Genomic DNA, 20,741 nt, shown 5'->3' on the forward strand with positions numbered 1-20,741 from the left:
AGTCAAAAGTTTGGACACACCTACTCATTCCAGGGTTTTTCTTTATTTTTTAGTATTTTCTACATTGTAGAATAATAGTGAAGACATCAAAACTATGAAATAACACATATGGAATCATGTAGTAGGGGTGGTATACAGAAGATAGCCCTATTTGGTAAAATACCAAGTCCATATTATGGCAAGAACCGCTCAAATAAGCAAAGAGAAACGACAGTCCATCATTACTTTAAGACATGAAGGTCAGTAAATGCGGAACATTTCAAGAAAGTTTCTTCAAGGGCAGTCGCAAAAACCAATAGATTGATGATGAAACTGGCTCATGAGGACAACCACAGGAATGGAAGACTGAGTTACCGCTGCTGCAGAGGCTAAGTTCAATAGAGAGTTACCAGCCTCAGAAATTGCAGCCCAAATGAATGATTCAGAGTTTAAGTAATAGACACATCAATGTCAACTGTTCAGAGGAGACTATGTGAGTCAGGCCTTCGTTGCTGCAAAGAAACCACTACTAAATTACCCCCATAAGAACAAAAGACATGCTTGGGCCAAGAAACACGAGCAATGGGCATTAGACTGTGGAAATCTGTCCTTCCAAAAAATGTTATTTGATTTGACCCAACCCTCACTGTTTTTCAACTTGTTGTTCAGTAAAGCCAAAGTGTCTATTATATTGACAAGATAGTCAAGTGACTGCTCCAACGATCGAAAAACATGTTCTCAAAGATTAAAGGAAGGCAGGAAGAGGCAAGATCATGTTAGGACCATTCTAGTCAATGAGGGGGCAGATATGTGTGAACAATAGGCCATAGATATTGATAGAGTCATCATCTTTATATTTGTGCAATTATAGTGTCTGTGCTATAGCAAGGGCAGCGCCATTGAGATTCTCCATTTTAAAGTAGTTAATTTTCTTATTCTTCATTGGCTGATTGCTCCCAACTCATAGGAATCCACACCCAGTTTAATACTTCTAATTGGTGGAAGCCCTCAATAGCAACGTCCTTAAAAGTGTTATATCCATGATGATTCCTCTATCCATCTCTATGACAACAAGCACAACCCTGATGTAGTCGTTTTTTTTTCAAATGTGCCGAAATGCCACGTGCCTCTGTAACAGTACTCTTCTGGCGTTGTGTACAATCAGTCATCGACGCGGAACTCCAATATGTAGCACCAGTCATGTAGCTTTATTCTGATAGGAACGACACAAAATTGCACGTCATGCAATGCACGTCTCACCATCCAACTCTGCACTCACGCACGCTGGTTTGGTGCTTGTTCACTGGGACAGTTACCAAAATAATACAATTACAATATACAATATAATATCTTTAACAATGTACCTGATAGGAACGACACAAAATTGCACGTCATGCAATGCACGTCTCACCATCCAACTCTGCACTCACGCACTGTACAAAATATATGAACCCCCCACCAGACACAGTAAGTTGCTAGCTAGTACTGGCGGGAATTCTTTACAACAAAATGCACAACAAATATTCTCCAAAAACCGCTGCATCTTATGTGTGATGTTCGAATAACATTTACAAACAATTTGATATAAATTGTACATTTAAATCATCACTTGAGAGTATAAAAATCACTTTTGATGTACAATGCTTGGCAACCAACAATTTACCGCTGGTTTGGTGCTTGTTCACTGGGACGATTCTAACTGGAACATCCCCCATCCCCCCACGAAACGTATATTAGATCAAATAAGTCTCAGTTAGCAATTCATTTTTTTGGTTGAACAAATTCGACACTCATTCATTGACCTCAATACAAAAAATCCTCACTACGTGGGTTTATTTTCGTTTTCGTTGACAGATTTTGGGTGGAGTAAAACTTCTCCATTAGTCTCTTCCTCTCTGCTGCCGTACGTTTTTGCATGCTCAAGAACTGTGAACGAGCATATTCAGGTGAGTGTTGCATTCATTTTAAGACGTTTTGAGCTAGTTTTGATATTTAAGAACTTTATATTTTGACCCGTTCATGTGGATAATCCTTATTTGTGCCAATCCTGCTGTCTTTAGGTTGACAATTATTTTGAAAATTAGCAGCATGCCAAGGCAAACACCATTTTGTTGTGATTTTTTGTTATTCATCTATTTGAAATGTTTACATTTTTCTCTGTAACAAAAACAACTTCACAGTTGTACAACTGTCTTTTTTGCGTGTGCCAAATTCAGTTTAGTTTCGTTTCTTTATCCTGACCACTGTGAAGGAAAGGGTGTGGTGAAAGTGAAAGTTAAGCTCTTCACATAGCATCTCATCATGTAGCAGTCTATTGCTCTTATCAGACAGTCAAAATGAGCACAGACTGCTTACTTTGGTGAAACAATGTAAAATCTAATGAATTTGACATCTGCACGTTTCAACAAACTAAAAATAGCCAGTTTACAGAATCTCGCAGGTGTTTAGGGTGGCTTGGGGTTAAACACCAGGGTTGACCGGTCCAGTTAAAATGTCAAATTGAAAAGACCTAGAAACCTTCCCAGAAAGTCTGAAAACTAGCCATTTTTTCGCAGCAATGGAGGAGTTGCCATGTTTATCCAATAAATCAATTTTCTATAACGTTATTGATCTAATTGAGATGGAATAACGAAGTAATTTGTAACGACAAGAAGCCAAATTAAGTTTCCCATCAAAATAATTATTATTATTGGGGAGCTAATGTGATATAATAGCCTTGTGGTTGGACCGGTAACCGAAAGGTTGCTGGATCGAATCCCCGAGCTGACAAGGTAAAAATCTGTCGTTCGTTCGTTTATTGCAGAAGACACATTTCAGTTGAAGCCATTCAATTGTACAACTGACTTGGTACCCCCTTTCCTAATAAAGGAATTTCAATATGTTCCAACAAAAATTATAATTCACTTTTATTAAACTTGCTAGATATTTTTCCCTCAATGGATGTCGATTTAACTCGTTTGACTGCTATGATTTTAAATAAATCCCTTTTTGAACATGTGCAAAACTATAGATAAATCCGACAGAGTGAGTGATAAAAGTTGGACAGAGGATCTCAATCTCTGCAAAGAAACACTTGGACGAACTTCAAAAATCACGTTAGGCTATTTTCTGGCAATTGTGCTTTTTAGTATGTGCCAGCTGTTAAGACTACAAACAGTTATAAATTGTATATTTGCGAGATGTACTTGTCATTTCAATAGGCATATGGCCTATGCTACTGACTACAATCTGGATTTATGATTGTATGTAGCCTATAGCCCCGATTTTTCTCAGAACAGAAGCACGCAAGGGAGTTCCTTATTAAATAACTTCCATTTCAAATTGACTCGCGCAGTGCACGAGACCCAAAAACTGAGCATGCTTAAAACTTTGACTTGATACGATTTTTCACAAGTATGGTTGACATTAGAATGCAGTTTAAACCACCTCTGAGTGAATGTATCTAATTCACTCTAGTGTGTCTGAAGTAGGTTTCCAGTGCTTTGTTGCTGTTATTTCTGGATGCACATCAGTTCTTGCGTGTTAAACTGTTTTATGAAAAAGGGTTGGAAATAAACTATATATACAAAAGTATGTGGACTTTATGAAAAAGGGTTGGAAATACACTATATATACAAAAGTATGTGGACCCCCTTCAAATTAGTGGATTCGGCTATTTCAGCCACACCCTTTGATGACAGGTGTATCAAATCGAGCACACAGCCCTGCAATCTCCATAGACAAACAGTGGCAATAGAATGGCCTTACTGATGAGCCACACAAGCTCACATAACGGGACCGCTAAAGCGCATAAAAACCATCTGTCCTCAGTTGCAACACTCACTACTGAGTTCCAAACTGCCCCTGGAAGCAAAGTCAACACAATAACTGTTAGTCGGAAGTTCCTTGAATTGGGTTTCCATGGCCAAGCAGCCGCACACAAGCTTAAGATCACCATGTGCAATGCCAAGTGTCGGCTGTAGTGGTGTAAAGCTTGTCGCCATTGGACTCTGGAGCAGTGGAAACGCATTCTCTGGAGTGATGAATTACGTTTCACCATCTGGCAGTCTGACGAACAATTCTGGGTTTGGCTGATGCCAGGAGAACGCTACCTGCCCCAATGCATAGTGCCAACTGTAAAGTTTGGTGGATGAGGAGTAATGGCCTGGGGCTGTTTTCCATGGTTCAGGCTAGTCCCCTTAGTACCAGTGGTGGGAAATCTTAACGCTACAGCATACAGTGACATTCTAGACAATTCGGTGCTTCCAACATTGTGGCAACAGTTTGGGGATGGCCCTTTCCTGTTTCAGCATGACAATACCCTGTGTACAAAGCAAGGTCCATACAGAAATGGTTTGTCGAGATCGTTGTGGAAGAACTTGACTGGCCTGCACAGAGCCCTGACCTCTACCCCATCGAACACCTTTGGGATTAATTGTAACACCAACTGTGAAACAGGCCTAATCACCCAACATCAGTGCCCGACCTCACTAATGCCCTTGTGGCTGAATGGAAACAAGTCCCTGCAGCAATGTTCCAACATCTATTGGAAAGCCTTCCCAGAAGAGTGGAGGCTGTTATAGCAGCAAAGGGGGGGACCAACTCCATATTAATGCCCATGATTTTGGAATGAGATGTTGGAATGAGAGTAGATGTCCACATATTTTTGTATGTAGTGTGTATATATACAGTGCTTTCGCAAAGTATTCAGACCTTGACTTTTTCCACATTTTATGTTACAGCCTTATTCTAAAATTGATTAAATAATCTACACACAATACCCCATAATGACAAAGGGAAAACGGTTAAAACAATTTTTTAAACAGAAATACCTTGTTTACGTAAGTATTCAGACCCTTTGCTATGAGACTCGAAATATGAGCTCAGTTGCATCCCGTTTCCATTGATCATCCTTGATATTTCTACAACTTGACTGGAGTCCACCTGATGTAAATTCAGTTGATTGGACATGATTTGGAAAGGCACAAACCTGTCTAAATAAGGTCCCACAGTTGTTAGTGCATGTCAGAGACAAACCAAGCTATGAGGTCGAAGGAATTGTCCCTAGAGCTCCGAGACAGGATTGTGTTGAGGCACAGATCTGGGGAAGGGTACCAAAAAATCTCTGCAGCATTGAAGGTCCCAAAGAACAGTGGCCTTTATTATTCTAAAATGGAAGAAGTTTGGAACCACCAAGACTCTTCCTAGAGCTGAGCAATCGAGGGAGAAGGACCTTGGTCAGTGACATGACCAAGATCCCGATGGTCACTCTGACAGAGCCTGCACAGAGCCCTGTCAGACTGCACAGAGTTCCTTTGTGGAGATGGGAGAACCTTCCAGAAGGACAACCGTCCTTGCAGCACTCAACCAATTAGGCCTTTATGGTAGAGTGGTCAGACAGAAGACACTCCTCAGTAAAAGGCACATGAGAGCCCTTTTGGAATTTGGCAAAAGGCACCTAAAGACTCTCAGACCATGAGAAACAAGATTCTCTGGACTGATGAAACCAAGATTTAACTATTTTTGGCCTGAATGCCAAGCATCACGTCTGGAGTAAATCTGGCACCATGCCTATGTTGAAGCATGGTGGTGGCAGCATCATGCTGTAGGGATGTTTGTCAGCTGCAGGGACATGGAGACTAGTCAGGATCAAGGCAAACATGAACGGCGCAAAGTACAGAGAAAACCTTGATGAAAACCTGCTCCAGAGTGCTAAGAACCTCAGATTGGGGCGACGGTTCACCTTCTAACAAGACAATGACCCTAAGCACACAGCCAAATCAAGACAAGAGTGGCTTCGGGACAAGTCTCTGAATGTCCTTGAGTGGCCTAACCAGAGCCCGGACTGGAACCCGATCAAACATCTCTGGAGAGACCTGAAAATAGCTGTGCATTGACGCTCCCCATCCAACCTGGCAGAGCTTGAGAGGATCTGCAGAGAAGAATGGGAGAAACTCCCCAAACACAGGTGTGCCAAGCTTGTAGTGTCATACCCAAGAAGACTCTAGCCTGTAATCGCTGCTAAAGGTGCTGCAACAAGCTACTGAGTGAAGGGTCAAAATAATTATGTAAATGTCATATTTACTTTTTTTAAATATATCATATATACATTTGCAAAGATTTCTAACCCGGGTTTTTGCTTTGTCATTATTAGGTATTGTGTGTAGATTGATGAAGAAAAAAATATATTTAATCTATTTTAGAATAAGGTTGTAACGTAACAAAATGTGGAAAAAGTCAAGGGTTCTGAATACTTTCCGAATGCACTGTATATAATTTTTTTACGACTCCCTGCAGTACCGCTGCGGCCCCAGTTGTATACCCGTGTTCTAGATCTTATATTGTGAGAACATGGTTGCCATGTTCTATGTAAGTTTATGGGATGTTGATGGAATGTTCTACTAAACTTCAGAACTGGACACAGAGTTCACATGAAACATGTCTAGAACAATAATATTGAATATTTTTAGAACATGGTAATGACGTTCTGGTTGACATTAAGGGAATGGTCTCTTGAAAACAGTCTTTGCAATTCACTGGAACATTACTATGAAAACATTTGGCCCATTTTCTAAAGTTGTGGGAACATTTGTTGTTAGCTGGGTAAAATTGATAAAACTTCAGCTGAAGCAGTAGGGTCTTATGTCAGAATCTCATTTGTAGGGATGCACGATATATCGGTGACCCGATCGAGCGGTCTATTTTAACACCGGTGTGCAAAACCGATGTAAAAGCTGACGTGCATACTTATATAACGTAGGTACATGATGTAATGGCGCCAGGTAAAATGTTGCGCTACGTGTGCAGCACAGCATTCCTAACCTAGCCCACGGTGTGGATCGAGCAGTCAACAAGTGAAGCAGTCATTTGAAAGAGTAAGAAAATTTCAGCGAGACAACTCAAAAGCCAAAATCCATTAACGCCAAGACAATGGAATTCATTGCTCTTGACAATCAACCGTTCTCTGTCGTGGGTGATGTTGGCTTTCGCCAACTGGTCGAGCACCGGTACACACTACCACGTGCGCTATTTTTCATATGTTGCCCTACCGGAGTTACACAATAATAGCTTCACGATGGACATTTGGACCAGCATATCAGCTCCATGAGCATGCTGAGTCTAACAGCACAGTGGATCGTCGAGAATTTTGTACTGAGGAAAGTCTTATTGCAAGCTCAAGAATATGCTGGTTGTCATACCGCTGCTGCCATTTCAATGGCATTTGAGAACATGTTTTGAACTTGGAAACATGAACACACTAGATAGCTCCATTCGAACAACTGACTCGAGAAATAAGCTCTACTGCGCCTGCAGCAGATGTGATACCCTCTCATGGCATTGAAACACCTGCTCAACAAAACTGTCGACAGGCTGTGAACAAGCGATTCGGTGGCATTCTCTCTTTACTGTGTCGCCACCATGATCGACGCTATGTACAAGGACCGCTACTTCGATTCAGACAAGAAACAGGGTTTACGTGAAATGTTACATACACAGCTGGACAAGATGGAAACGGACACAGGGACAGTGCGCACCGAGGAAGAGTGGCCACGGACAGACAGAGCTGAAACTTCACTGCTTGACATATATGATGAAATTCTGGTTGAGAATAAAACGACTGAACAACGAAACAGCACAGCAAGTAAGTGAAAGAAATAGGTTTTGATTATGCTTTACTGGTAAAGGGGACATACGTAAATGCCAACAAAATACATTTTTGGTGTGTGTGTAACCTTTTTAACTAGTCAAGTCAGTTAAGAACAAATTTTTATTTACAATGACTGCCAAACCCGGACAATGCTGGGCCAATTGTGCTCCGCTCTATGGGACTCCCAATCACGGCCGGATGTGATACAGCCTGGATTCGAACCAGGGAGTGTAGTGACACCTCTTGCACTGAAATGCAGTGCCTTAGACCGCTGTGTCCTTGTGTGTATTTAACTGTACTAAAATGCTTAAGGCCTCTAAAATGTTTAATAACGGTTATCGGGTTTTTGACAAGGAAAATATTGGTATCGGCCAAAAATGTAATATCGGTGCATCACTACTCATTTGTGTTTTTCCTCAGACTACCCCTACTGAGACCAACGTGATCCCCACCATGAACCCCAATCTGACCCAGAAACAGGAGAAACAGCTGTGTTCCTTACTGGGAAACATCAAACTCAGCCTGCTGTTCAAGGCTAGTATACATGGCTACACAGGAGCAGCCTTTCACCAGAAATGTGACCACCAAGGTCCCACTGTCTCTGTAGGATATAACTCCACAGGGTTTGTTTTTGGAGGCTACACAAGTAAAGATCATGACCTAGCCAAGAAAGGCCAGTACATACAGGATGACAAAGCCTTTTTGTTTAGTTTAACTGGTAGAAATCCTGTCAGGTATCCCGTCACAAATTCCCAATGTGCGGTCAAAATGCATAACACAATTGGCCCTTACTTTGGGGAGGCTTTGCTGTTCATGAACGCTAACACAGCTACAGTGATTAGCGCTCCAGGAAACTACTACAACTTCAATGCTGCAGAAATGCATGGCAATGACCTTAACCTAACTGAGTGTGAGGTGTATAAAGTGGAAGGTAAGTGTAGAATCAATTATCTTCTCTCTTTAATGTGTATTTTTTATTGTGCATGTTGTTATGATTATTATTTTTTTAACAGAAGGTGGTAACATCATCGAAAAGCCATGGAGGACAATTCTTTGGAAAGCTGAGTAAGCTCCAACCAGAAATGACCATTTATTTTTTGTGATGCTGTAATGCCTATATTAATGTTGACTACAATTGCATCATTTGATTCTCACATGGGCCACATATACTGAATGTTATACGATTGAGTACAGTACAATAAAGCATTTGCATATTAAATTGAGGTTCTTGTTATCCACAGGAGGAGAAAGGAGCTGATGGAGTCTGTTAAGTTCTTCAGGCCCATGATCAGTTCTGTGGGTCAGGTTAGAGTTTTACTCATCGGCCCCGTCGGCGCTGGAAAGTCCAGCTTTTTCAACTCTGTCAACTCCATCTTCCGAGGCCATGTGACCAGCCAGGCCATATCGGGCAATTCTGGAACCAGTCTGACCACTCAGGTATGTGGTCTACCATGTTAAAAAACTGGTCTTCTTCTTTTGTCTCTGCTTCAACAGTTTGAATGAATTTCATCATATTTATGTGGACAAAATCAGTTGTGTAGTAGAGGGTAAACACAGTTTACCTACTTTTATTTTGTTGCTCAACAGTCTACACACCTTTTGAATGTATAGGCAGCATTAGTTTTTCCACCGCAACCAGTGATTAGAGTTTGCTTACCTATTTATTTATTTATTACCACTGCATCACTGGACAAAATGATGATGCATTAATTCTATTTCACAGTTTCGCACCTACTCAGTTAAGGCTGGACGCGATGGCAAACCGCTGCCAATCATTTTGTGTGACACGATGGGAATGGAGGAGGCCACAGGGGCGGGGCTAGATGTGGATGACATCAGCAGCATTCTGAAAGGCCATGTGCCAGACAGATACCGGGTGAGGGGCACCATATACATACATACATACATACATACACTTTGATTCTCCTTAGTGTGACCCAAACCCCTCATCTTTCCCTTTCCCAGTTCAACCCATCAGTCCCTCTGCAAGCAGATGCCCACGAATTCCAGCAGTCAGTGAAACTGCATGAAAGGATCCACTGTGTGGTGTACGTCATGGACACCTGCAAAGTCTCCATTATGTCAACCAAACTAGAGGAGAAACTGGCAGCCATTCGCAGGAGGGTCAACCTGCTAGGTCAGTCAGTCAGAGAAAAACCTGGGTTAAAGATGATGGATTATACAGACTATACTAGCGCAATCCCTGGTTAGTGACACTAATGGAGGGTTGTTGTTCCACAGGCATCCCACAGCTGGTTCTTCTTACCAAGGTGGATGAGGCCTGTCCCTTTGTGGCTGACAACTTGAGGAACGTGTATAACAGCCAGTACATAAAGACCAAGGTGAGCTCTGCACTCCCCCTGTATTAGATGACTATGAACAGTCACATTAATGTTTGGGTAATGCTTGGTGTGTCCCGACTCCCATAGGCCCAGGAGGTGAGTGGCCGTCTGGGGGTACCCATGTCCTGCATTGTCCCAGTAAAGAACTACAGTGAAGAGCTGGAGCTGGACATGAGCTGTGACATCCTGCTCCTCAGTGCTCTGATCCAGATGCTCCGCTTCGCAGACAACTACTTTGATGATGTCAACGACCAAGAGAAGCACGACTAGACCAAGTGGAGGAGATCACCCAGCATGGTGGTGGTATTTCCTGTCTATGCCACCTTGTTTATCCCTCTCTCTGCTTCATTCTGTATATCTTGTTCTATGGTGTTCACGTAATCATAATTATGATGACTAGTTATCCATTACACAAAACTACAGAATGATAAGAATATCTTAACATGCCTCATTGAGCCTACATCTTGAATATTTGATTCAATTGCTAGAAATAATCTGTATTAGGCCTAGATTGAAAGTTAGTTCACTAGCGTTGCTAATTCTGTTTACATCATTGTGATTGTTTGGATTACATGGGATAGGTGAAAGGATTGGGTTTTCTTCATATGTTCATTGGTTGCTTTGAATCAAACTAAAGACACCACCACTCTATACTAGTTGATCCTACATAGTCAGTTCTTGGATAGTCTCATATAGCAATCTGCTCCTCAGAATATACCCCCGCTGAAGAAAAGGACAAGGTAAAACTTAGTACAAGATCATGTAGTTTTTATATTAGATTCACTTCACATTTGGCTTGCAAATGCTTGAAGTTTAACCACTAGATGGCAGTATATCACCATGAAAGTGAAAATAAGTTGTTATTAACAGTGTGTGCTGCTGTTGGAAAAGCTGCCCATTAAAGTTACCTTTGTTGAATATCATAGTATTGTGTCCTCATTTTTCATTGTATTAGTTGACACTATGGTACATTTAAATCACCATTGATCACATATGAAACAGTAACAGTCAATGGAATGAACATGTTTGAAAAAAAAATTTGAGCAGTGTTTCCCTTTATATTGGTCCTGACCTGTTCCTCGACTACTCTGCTTACTTTCAAATACAAACTGTCAACTACTTTCTGCTGCCACGTCTTTCCAGTGTTACAACTGAGGAGCTTAACTTCATTTAGACACCATGTCCCTTCCAGACAGGTGACAGAGGTCTTACTATGTAATGCGGTGTGATTCACTGTCCTCACATTTACATTTACATTTAAGTCATTTAGCAGACGCTCTTATCCAGAGCGACTTACAAATTGGTGCATTCACCTTATGACATCCAGTGGAACAGTAGTGCATCTAAATCTTTTAAGGGGGGTGAGAGGGATTACTTTATCCTATCCTAGGTATTCCTTAAAGAGGTGGGGTTTCAGGTGTCTCCGGAAGGTGGTGATTGACTCCGCTGTCCTGGCGTCGTGAGGGAGTTTGTTCCACCATTGGGGGGCCAGAGCAGCGAACAGTTTTGACTGGGCTGAGCGGGAACTGTACTTCCTCAGTGGTAGGGAGGCGAGCAGGCCAGAGGTGGATGAACGCAGTGCCCTTGTTTGGGTGTAGGGCCTGATCAGAGCCTGGAGGTACTGAGGTGCCGTTCCCCTCACAGCTCCGTAGGCAAGCACCATGGTCTTGTAGCGGATGCGAGCTTCAACTGGAAGCCAGTGGAGAGAGCGGAGGAGCGGGGTGACGTGAGAGAACTTGGGAAGGTTGAACACCAGACGGGCTGCGGCGTTCTGGATGAGTTGTAGGGGTTTAATGGCACAGGCAGGGAGCCCAGCCAACAGCGAGTTGCAGTAATCCAGACGGGAGATGACAAGTGCCTGGATTAGGACCTGCGCCGCTTCCTGTGTGAGGCAGGGTCGTACTCTGCGGATGTTGTAGAGCATGAACCTACAGGAACGGGCCACCGCCTTGATGTTAGTTGAGAACGACAGGGTGTTGTCCAGGATCACGCCAAGGTTCTTAGCGCTCTGGGAGGAGGACACAATGGAGTTGTCAACCGTGATGGCGAGATCATGGAACGGGCAGTCCTTCCCCGGGAGGAAGAGCAGCTCCGTCTTGCCGAGGTTCAGCTTGAGGTGGTGATCCGTCATCCACACTGATATGTCTGCCAGACATGCAGAGATGCGATTCGCCACCTGGTCATCAGAAGGGGGAAAGGAGAAGATTAATTGTGTGTCGTCTGCATAGCAATGATAGGAGAGACCATGTGAGGTTATGACAGAGCCAAGTGACTTGGTGTATAGCGAGAATAGGAGAGGGCCTAGAACAGAGCCCTGGGGGACACCAGTGGTGAGAGCACGTGGTGTGGAGACTGATTCTCGCCACGCCACCTGGTAGGAGCGACCTATCAGGTAGGACGCAATCCAAACGTGGGCCGCGCCGGAGATGCCCAACTCGGAGAGGGTGGAGAGGAGGATCTGATGGTTCACAGTATCGAAGGCAGCCGATAGGTCTAGAAGGATGAGAGCAGAGGAGAGAGAGTTAGCTTTAGCAGTGCGGAGCGCCTCCGTGATACAGAGAAGAGCAGTCTCAGTTGAATAACTAGTCTTGAAACCTGACTGATTTGGATCAAGAAGGTCATTCTGAGAGAGATAGCGGGAGAGCTGGCCAAGGACGGCACGTTCAAGAGTTTTGGAGAGAAAAGAAAGAAGGGATACTGGTCTGTAGTTGTTGACATCGGAGGGATCGAGTGTAGGTTTTTTCAGAAGGGGTGCAACTCTCGCTCTCTTGAAGACGGAAGGGACGTAGCCAGCGGTCAGGGATGAGTTGATGAGCGAGGTGAGGTAAGGGAGAAGGTCTCCGGAAATGATCTGGAGAAGAGAGGAGGGGATAGGGTCAAGCGGGCAGGTTGTTGGGCGGCCGGCCGTCACAAGACGCGAGATTTCATCTGGAGAGAGAGGGGAGAAAGAGGTCAGAGCACAGGGTAGGGCACTGTGAGCAGAACCAGCGGTGTCGTTTGACTTAGCAAACGAGGATCGGATGTCGTCGACCTTCTTTTCAAAATGGTTGACGAAGTCATCTGCAGAGAGGGAGGAGGGGGAGGGGGAGGAGGATTCAGGAGGGAGGAGAAGGTGGCAAAGAGCTTCCTAGGGTTAGAGGCAGATGCTTGGAATTTAGAGTGGTAGAAAGTGGCTTTAGCAGCAGAGAGAGAAGAGGAAAATGTAGAGAGGAGGGAGTGAAAGGATGCCAGGTCCGCAGGGAGGCGAGTTTTCCTCCATTTCCGCTCGGCTGCCCGGAGCCCTGTTCTGTGAGCTCGCAATGAGTCGTCGAGCCACGGAGCGGGAGGGGAGGACCGAGCCGGCCTGGAGGATAGGGGACATAGAGAGTCAAAGGATGCAGAAAGGGAGGAGAGGAGGGTTGAGGAGGCAGAATCAGGAGATAGGTTGGAGAAGGTTTGAGCAGAGGGAAGAGATGATAGGATGGAAGAGGAGTGGGGACAGCAAGGAGTCATCATGTCAGGTAGTCCTGGGGCATGGTCCTAGGGCTCAGGTCCTCCGAGAGAGAGAAAGAAAGAGAGAAGGAGAGAATTAGAGAACGCACACTTAGATTCACACAGGACACCGAATAGGACAGGAGAAGTACTCCAGATATAACAAACTGACCCTAGCCCCCCGACACATAAATTACTGCAGCATAAATACTGGAGGCTGAGACAGGAGGGGTCAGGAGACACTGTGGCCCCATCCGAGGACACCCCCGGACAGGGCCAAACAGGAAGGATATAACCCCACCCACTTTGCCAAAGCACAGCCCCCACACCACTAGAGGGATATCTTCAACCACCAACTTACCATCCTGAGACAAGGCCGAGTATAGCCCACAAAGATCTCCGCCACGGCACAACCCAAGGGGGGGGCGCCAACCCAGACAGGCTGACCACAACAGTGAATCAACCCACCCAGGTGACGCACCCCTCCCAGGGACGGCATGAGAGAGCCCCAGTAAGCCAGTGACTCAGCCCCCGTAACAGGGTTAGAGGCAGAGAATCCCAGTGGAAAGAGGGGAACCGGCCAGGCAGAAACAGCAAGGGCGGTTCGTTGCTCCAGAGCCTTTCCGTTCACCTTCCCACTCCTGGGCCAGACTACACTCAATCATATGACCCACTGAAGAGATGAATCTTCATGCATAATTAATGAACTTACAATTCATTCATGAATTAGAAAGAGTGTGAATTTGGTTTTGGCTACAAAACATACAGGAATTTAAAATTCCACTAACAGACATAGAGAGGAAAATAATGCATACAACTGTTGCTGAAAAAAAGAAACTGGTTTTGGTTCTGGGTGACTTCATTTAATTATATCTTTACCGGTAGACTGGCAAAATGTCACTGACCTTAAAACATTTCAAAATGACAAGAGGAAGTTTCTTGATCATTCCTTTGTATATTTTACTAGTCAATAGACTGCTTACAGGTTTTTGTTTCGTCTGTGTTTACATATTACAAAAACATAAGACAATAACCAATTCGATTATAATGCAACAGGGGCCACAGTGTGTGCCAGCTTTTGTTTCAGTTTAGCTCTAGCACACCTGATTCAACTATGACTCAGGTGAGATAGCGCTGGGTTGGAACATACTCATGCAGGCAGCCTCACAGGATAAGACAAGAGTTGCTCACCCCTGACATAAATGTCTCTAATAAGTACAGAATATTCCAACTCTTTCAGCTGGTTGGTTTGAATAATCAAGGTAATGTTCAGTCTTGAACAGCCTGTGGGCTATGTGAAGAAGCCGTACCTTAAAAGTCAAGGTCCAATGTGTCGTCTTCGTGGTAGATGCTTCTAAAGTGTCCAGTTACACATATACAGTAGCCGTGGGAAGTAGGCTGCTGAATTATTTGTTCTTTTTTTCTGAATGTTTAAACAGTAACAGTGATTCTTGAAGCACTATCTCTGAAACCATTAACACTTGTAGCCAATGCATTTACCAAGTGTGCCAAACTGAATGCACGTTCTCTGCTTTACACTCAGTTTGTAATTTTATAACACGCTTTTTTCAAAACTGTAAACATTGATCTCTACTACACTATTTCGCCAATTGTCTTTCTACATGGACACATGTGAAAACACTTAGATAGAGTTTACTTACAAATCAGAGCTTGAGCACTATAAATAGGCCACAGGTAAACATTTGGTTTGGACAACAATGGAGGCTAATATTGGACAGAGGGTAAGGGGTGAGAACTAGACGAGGAGGATGAGGAAGAGGTGGTGTAGAAGAAGTAAGCGAAGGAGGAGGAAGAGGTGAAGTAGGACGGGGGAGAAGGAGAGGACAGGGAAGAGGAGTCAGGAACACAATTGCTGTTGAAATCAGAGTGACTGTGGTTGACCATGTCAACCATGCGATGAGCATGAGGGAGGCTGGGCAACGGGTTCAAACAAATCTGAGCCGCTATACTGTTGCAGGTATCATCTGGATATTTTGAAATGAGAACCGGTAAGTAACTAAGTGCTGTAGTCTTACTGGTAATAGGTACAATAATATGTACTGTACTTTCATAATTGTTATGTTTGTTCCTTATATAATGACAAACTGAGGCGTTTAACTACTTTTAATGAACATATACTTCAGCTAGAAAACTCCATGTTTAGCCATGAAAGGCATTCTTTAACCATCCACCTGGCCTGCTGGGTAATGTAGTCTAAATGTCATTAACACATAACAAAACATCTTCTTTCCTTTAAAATAAAACTTATTTTCCACATTTGTTTACTCAACCTGCATAAACATGCCATTTTCAATAACACACATTTCTTCCTCCCCCAAAATGTTTCCTTAAAAAAAAACTTTTTTTTTTTCAACTAAATATAGTCTGTCCAACAATACTCTATTGTGGCTCTATTTCTTTTCACATTAACAAAACATTCAGTCCAGGTAAGTGTCTTGCACTTTTGTCGTGTTACTGTTTTTGTTTGTCCTTCTGTTTTTCCTTTGCGAGTTTGACTTTGTGAGCACCTCTAGGTGTTGGCAAGTCCACATGGATGGGTAGGTTGGTTCTGATGCGACGTCCCATCAACATTTGTGCAGGTGATAGTCTGTCATGCAGAGGTGTGCTGTGGTAGATAATTTGATTTTTTAGGAAATCCTCCTTTCCATCGTGTGCCTTTTTCATCAGACCTTTGACAATTTTGTAGTAGGGTCTGTTGGGTACTGGATGAGGCATTAGTGGCTCTGCTTGCTGCTTTGGCCTGTAGGTCAAACACAGTTCACATGAAGCAGTGGTCTGGCTGATTTCCTGGTTCATTCTTGGCCAGTACATTACTTCTCGTGCTCGTCGTTTGCATTTCTCCTCACCCAAGTGGCCCTCATGTATTTTCTGTAGCATTTGTTTGCGTAGTATGGGAATGACAATCTTGTTGACTTTGAACACTATGTCATCCACAATGGTGAGCTCTGCTCTGCACACACAGAAATACTGTATTCTCCTTGGACAGTTGTTTTTCTGTGCAGGCCATCCTATCAGTGTTGTTTCTTTTAACTCTGTCATTGTTTGGTCTTTTGATCTGCTCCATGCTCTCAGAAGACACAGGAAGTGATGCTACAATCATGTCGACGTAGAAAGAGTGTCGGCGGCGAACATGAACTTTCCCGGGGTATAGATCATCTTCACATCATACTTTTGCAGTCTGATCAACATTCTCTGGATTCTCATTGGACAATCATTCAGTGGCTTAGACATGATTGACACCAATGGTTTGTGGTTGGTTTCTACTTCAAAGTCTTGTCCGTAAACGTATTGGTGAAACCTTTCGCAAGCGTATGTGCTTGCCAGTAGTTCTTTCTCTATTTGTGCATACCTTGTCTCTGCGCCAGTCAAGGCTCTGAACGCATAAGCAACGGGTTGCCATGTGTCGCCATGCTGTTGCAGAAGAACTGCTCCCAGGCCAAACTGTGACGCGTCTGCAGAAATCCTTGTGCTTTTCTCTGGATCATAGAACCTGAGCATTGGCTCTTCTGTGATTGTCTTCTTTAGGTTTTTGAAGCAGTTTTCCTGTTCATGGGACCATTCCCATTCATTTTTCTGTTCCAGAAGACATCTGAGTGGAGCGGACTGTACTGACAGTTGAGGTATGAACTTTGCAAGGTAGGTGATCATGCCCATGAAGCGTCTCACATCGTCCTTGTTCTTCGGGTGCTCCATGTTGTTGATGGTTGATGTTTTCCTCGGGTCTGGTTTGACTCCGTCCTCTGAAAGTACGTCTCCCACGAAGGTAAGTGTTTTCACGCCAAACTCGCATTTGTCCTTGTTTAGTTTTAGTTTGACTTTCCGTGTCAGGTCCATTACTTGTCTCACTCTCGCATCGTGTTCTTCTTTTGTGGACCCCAGACGATGATGTCATCCATCATAGTCTCCACTCCTGGAATGTGCTCGAAGATCATGTGGATTGTTTTGTGGTAGACCTCTGGCGCTGAGAGAGTCCCGTATGGTAGATGAAGAAATCTGTACCTGCCCTCAGGTGTGTTGAATGTGCATAGCCTTGAGCTTGCATCATCTAGCTTCATTTGCCAGAATCCTGATGAGGCATCAAGCTTACTGAACCACTTTGCTTCAGCAAACTGCGACATTATCGCTTCTCTGGTTGGCAACTTGAAATGCTCTCTCTTGATTGCTTTGTTGAGATCTCTCGGGTCTAGACATATCCTGAGATCGCCGTTCTTTTTCACCATAATAACATTTAATTTTCAGTCTGTGATGTCACTACATACACTCTTTTCAACAAATTGAGCTTTTCACATGCATTGATTCCTAGAATAGGCTGTACACTATTTTCCACAATCAGCACAAATGTTTTTCTTCTACTGCACATTTGTTGTTTGAGGAGCGTTAGAACAATGAGAGAAAAAAGAAAAAATATTATTTGTAGTGATAGTGAGATAGTGAGGAATACACATTAGGATACCTGTTTGTATGTGTGTTTACTACATGTATGACAAAACTTTATTGCAAACTGCTATGCCCTGCACACAGAAAAAGCACCAGAAGTGTTTTTCATTTATACTATCAGTGCGTAGTTGGTGCTTCGTGTGCTTATTCAAATAATGGTTTGTGTGTACTGTATTGATGCAAAAATACATTTTTTGAAAAAGAGTTTGAAGAGTTTTGCAAGAATTGCTTGCTTTGTAAGAGATGCATAATGTTTTGCTGGTTTTGTGTAAGGCTTTGTGGTTAGTGTGTAGAGTTTTGCAAAAATGTCCTATAGTTTCAAAGATAGTGCCTAAGCAATCAGGAAAAATAAATAAATAAAACACAAAAGTAGTGCCTGCACTGGGCTTTTACTAGTCCTGTATTAGGGGACCGATATAGCTGTCTGTAGCGTGGGAAAATACGCCCCAGTCAGCGAAAAACAAATCGCAGCACCTCCACCCCCAAACAGCTTCAGAAACACATCAGTGACCTGGGTGAGCACAATAGGAAGCATTTTAGCAATGGAATTAATGGTTATAGGATAGGAACTGTGGTCAATTCTGTCAGTTGACAGTGTGTGAAACAAATTTGTTTTGTAGGTGTAAATCAAATACCACTGCCGACACACGTGGACCAGGAAACCTCCCGTCACCCACGTGTACGGGTCATCCGGGTCGTTCAGCAGACGTTATTCTCAATTATTGATGTGTCAGTCATTAGCTATTTGAATATCTGAAATGTTCACATATTATACCCCATTTCATGGACCCAGGATCTGTAGGATCTGTTGCAATATGAATGCTCAATACACATGGTAGGTTGACTGGTGAGTTAACGTGGCTCATTTCACAGTGGTGTCAAAGTCCTGCAATAAAAGCTACAACTATAATTGTTGTAAACTCTTGTGTACTGTTGGTGTGACTGAGTAGGCAGATACTCCATTTCATGGACCCAACACCCAAGATCCATAGGTAAGGCTGTACATTGCAATATGAAAGTTCAATACACGCAATAGGCTGACTATTGAGGTGATTTACACAGTCACTATATGGGCCCTGGAAGAATATGGGCCCTGGAAGAAAGCTGTTACCCAATACCTAGTACACCAGTCGTTTCACCAAAGGACTCAAGAGCAGGAGTAGGCAACCCTTTTCCTGGAGTACCACAGGCACTGCAAGGATTTTTGTCAATTAGGCACCACACCAGGGGTGTGTTCAGTTCACTTGAACGTTTGCTGTGTTGCGGAACGGTTTGTACTGAACACGTTTTCCCAAAACGTTATTGTACGTTCTTGAACAGACTGAGATAAGTGTGCTACATTCGGTGGGTGTGCTGGGGTGTGGTTTGAAGCAATGAGTGACATTATTTAAAGGGCAGCGGTGAATTTGAGCCCACAACCCAAACCCTCCCCATTTTTCAACTGATCGTTCAGTACAACACAGTTTCTGTTCAATTGAATGTTCTGATGTACTTAACGTAGCCTTGACCAACTGAGCTAACTGATCAGTTCACTGAAATGTAACATGGAGCCGGAGCAGAAGGCAGACGTTTTACGCGCCCCCAACCGATTGTGTTTTTTTGTTCGTTTATCTGCGTTTTGTAACTTATTTTTTTACTTATTTTGTACATAATGTTGCCGCTACTGTCTCTTATGACCGAAAATAACTTCTATCAAATCACAGGTCACGTGCGTCGAATACAACCGTTGTAAAGTTTACAGTGTAATGAGTTAGGTGGAAGGTTAAACTACCAACGGAACATTAAAAACTGTAACATCTTATGCTTCACGGAGTCGTGGTTGAACGACGACAATATCAACATTCAGCTGGCTGGTTATACGCTGTACCGGCAAGATTGAACAGCGGCGTCTGGTAAGACAAGGGGTGGCGGAATATTATTTTTGTAAATAACAGCAGGTACACGATATCTAAGGAAGTCTCGAGCTAATGCTCACCTGAGGTAGACTATATCATGCTAAGCTGTAGACCACACTACCTACCGAGAGAGTTCTCATCTGTATTCTTTGTAGCTGTTTACATGCCACCTCAGTCAGTGATTGGCACTAAGATAGCATTGAATGAGCTGTATTACGCCATTAGCAAAAAAGAAGGCGGCGCTCCTAGTAGCCAGGGACTTTCGGAAAAGCTGACCACGACTCCATTTTGTTGATCCCTGCCTACAGACAGAAATTAAAACAAGAAGCTCCCACGCTGAGGTCTGTCCAACGCTGGTCAGACCAAGCTGATTCCACACTCCAAGACTGCTTCCATCACGTGGACTGGGATATGTTTCGTATTGCGTCAGATAACAACATTGACGAATACGCTGATTCGGTGTGCGAGTTCATTAGAACGTGCGTTGAAGATGTCGTTCCCATAGCAACGATTAAAACATTCCCTAACCAGAAACTGTGGATTGATGGCAGCATTCGCGTGAAACTGAAAGCGCGAACCACTGCTTTTAATCAGGGCAAGGTGACTGGTAACATGACCGAATACAAACAGTGCAGCTATTCCCTCCGCAAGGCTATCAAACAAGCTAAGCGTCAGTATAGAGACAAAGTAGAATCTCAATTCAACGGCTCAGACACAAGAGGTATGTGGCAGGGTCTACAGTCAATCACAGACTACAAGAAGAAGGACCAGGATGTCTTGCTCCCAGGCAGACTAAATAACTTTTTTGCCTGCTTTGAGGACAATACAGTGCCACTGACACGGCCTGCAACGAAAACATGCAGACTCTCCTTCACTGCAGCCGAGGAGAGTAAAACATTTAAACGTGTTAACCCTCGCAAGGCTGCAGGCCCAGACGGCATCCCCAGCCGCGCCCTCAGAGCATGCGCA

General features: G+C 43.5%; 1 protein-coding gene and 1 long non-coding RNA gene across 4 annotated transcripts in view; both read left to right on the forward strand.

Annotated features, from left to right (window-relative positions):
• The first annotated feature begins 1,839 nt into the window (after positions 1–1,839).
• LOC115109129 (interferon-induced protein 44-like) lies at positions 1,840–10,866 on the forward strand. Of its 3 annotated transcripts, none has more exons than XM_065009634.1 (8): positions 1,840–1,925; positions 8,027–8,537; positions 8,620–8,671; positions 8,848–9,043; positions 9,330–9,482; positions 9,572–9,743; positions 9,848–9,948; positions 10,036–10,866. In XM_065009634.1, exons 2-8 carry the CDS (start codon positions 8,060–8,062, stop codon positions 10,216–10,218), a joined length of 1,335 nt encoding a protein of 444 aa, XP_064865706.1. In that variant the 5' UTR covers positions 1,840–1,925; positions 8,027–8,059; the 3' UTR covers positions 10,219–10,866. The 3 variants fall into 3 exon arrangements, with proteins under 3 accessions (XP_064865706.1, XP_029489598.1, XP_064865707.1); XM_029633738.2 differs by lacking the exon at positions 1,840–1,925 and adding an exon at positions 6,318–7,600; XM_065009635.1 differs by lacking the exon at positions 1,840–1,925 and having other exon boundaries at positions 8,110–8,140.
• A 6,098-nt stretch (positions 10,867–16,964) lies between these two features.
• The window catches only part of LOC115109131 (uncharacterized), a 35,384-nt gene continuing 31,607 nt past the window's right edge, over positions 16,965–20,741 (forward strand). The window contains exons 1-2 of the long non-coding RNA XR_010461081.1: positions 16,965–17,203; positions 17,320–17,449. This is a non-coding gene — a long non-coding RNA (uncharacterized LOC115109131). The remainder of the gene's footprint in view (positions 17,204–17,319; positions 17,450–20,741) is intronic.

The sequence above is a fragment of the Oncorhynchus nerka genome, linkage group LG25 (genome assembly GCF_034236695.1).
Source record: "Oncorhynchus nerka isolate Pitt River linkage group LG25, Oner_Uvic_2.0, whole genome shotgun sequence".
NCBI lineage: Eukaryota > Metazoa > Chordata > Actinopteri > Salmoniformes > Salmonidae > Oncorhynchus > Oncorhynchus nerka.

What these genes read in the sequence shown, in the direction of transcription:
- LOC115109129 (XM_029633738.2), top strand. Translation starts at nt 7,547, where the DNA reads ATGATGAAATTCTGGTTGAGAATAAAACGACTGAACAACGAAACAGCA. An exon ending in TGAGGTGTATAAAGTGGAAG is followed by an intron (nt 8,538 to 8,619) that starts GTAAGTGTAGAA and finishes TTTTTTTAACAG; the next exon opens with AAGGTGGTAACATCATCGAA. An exon ending in ATGTGCCAGACAGATACCGG is followed by an intron (nt 9,483 to 9,571) that starts GTGAGGGGCACC and finishes TCCCTTTCCCAG; the next exon opens with TTCAACCCATCAGTCCCTCT.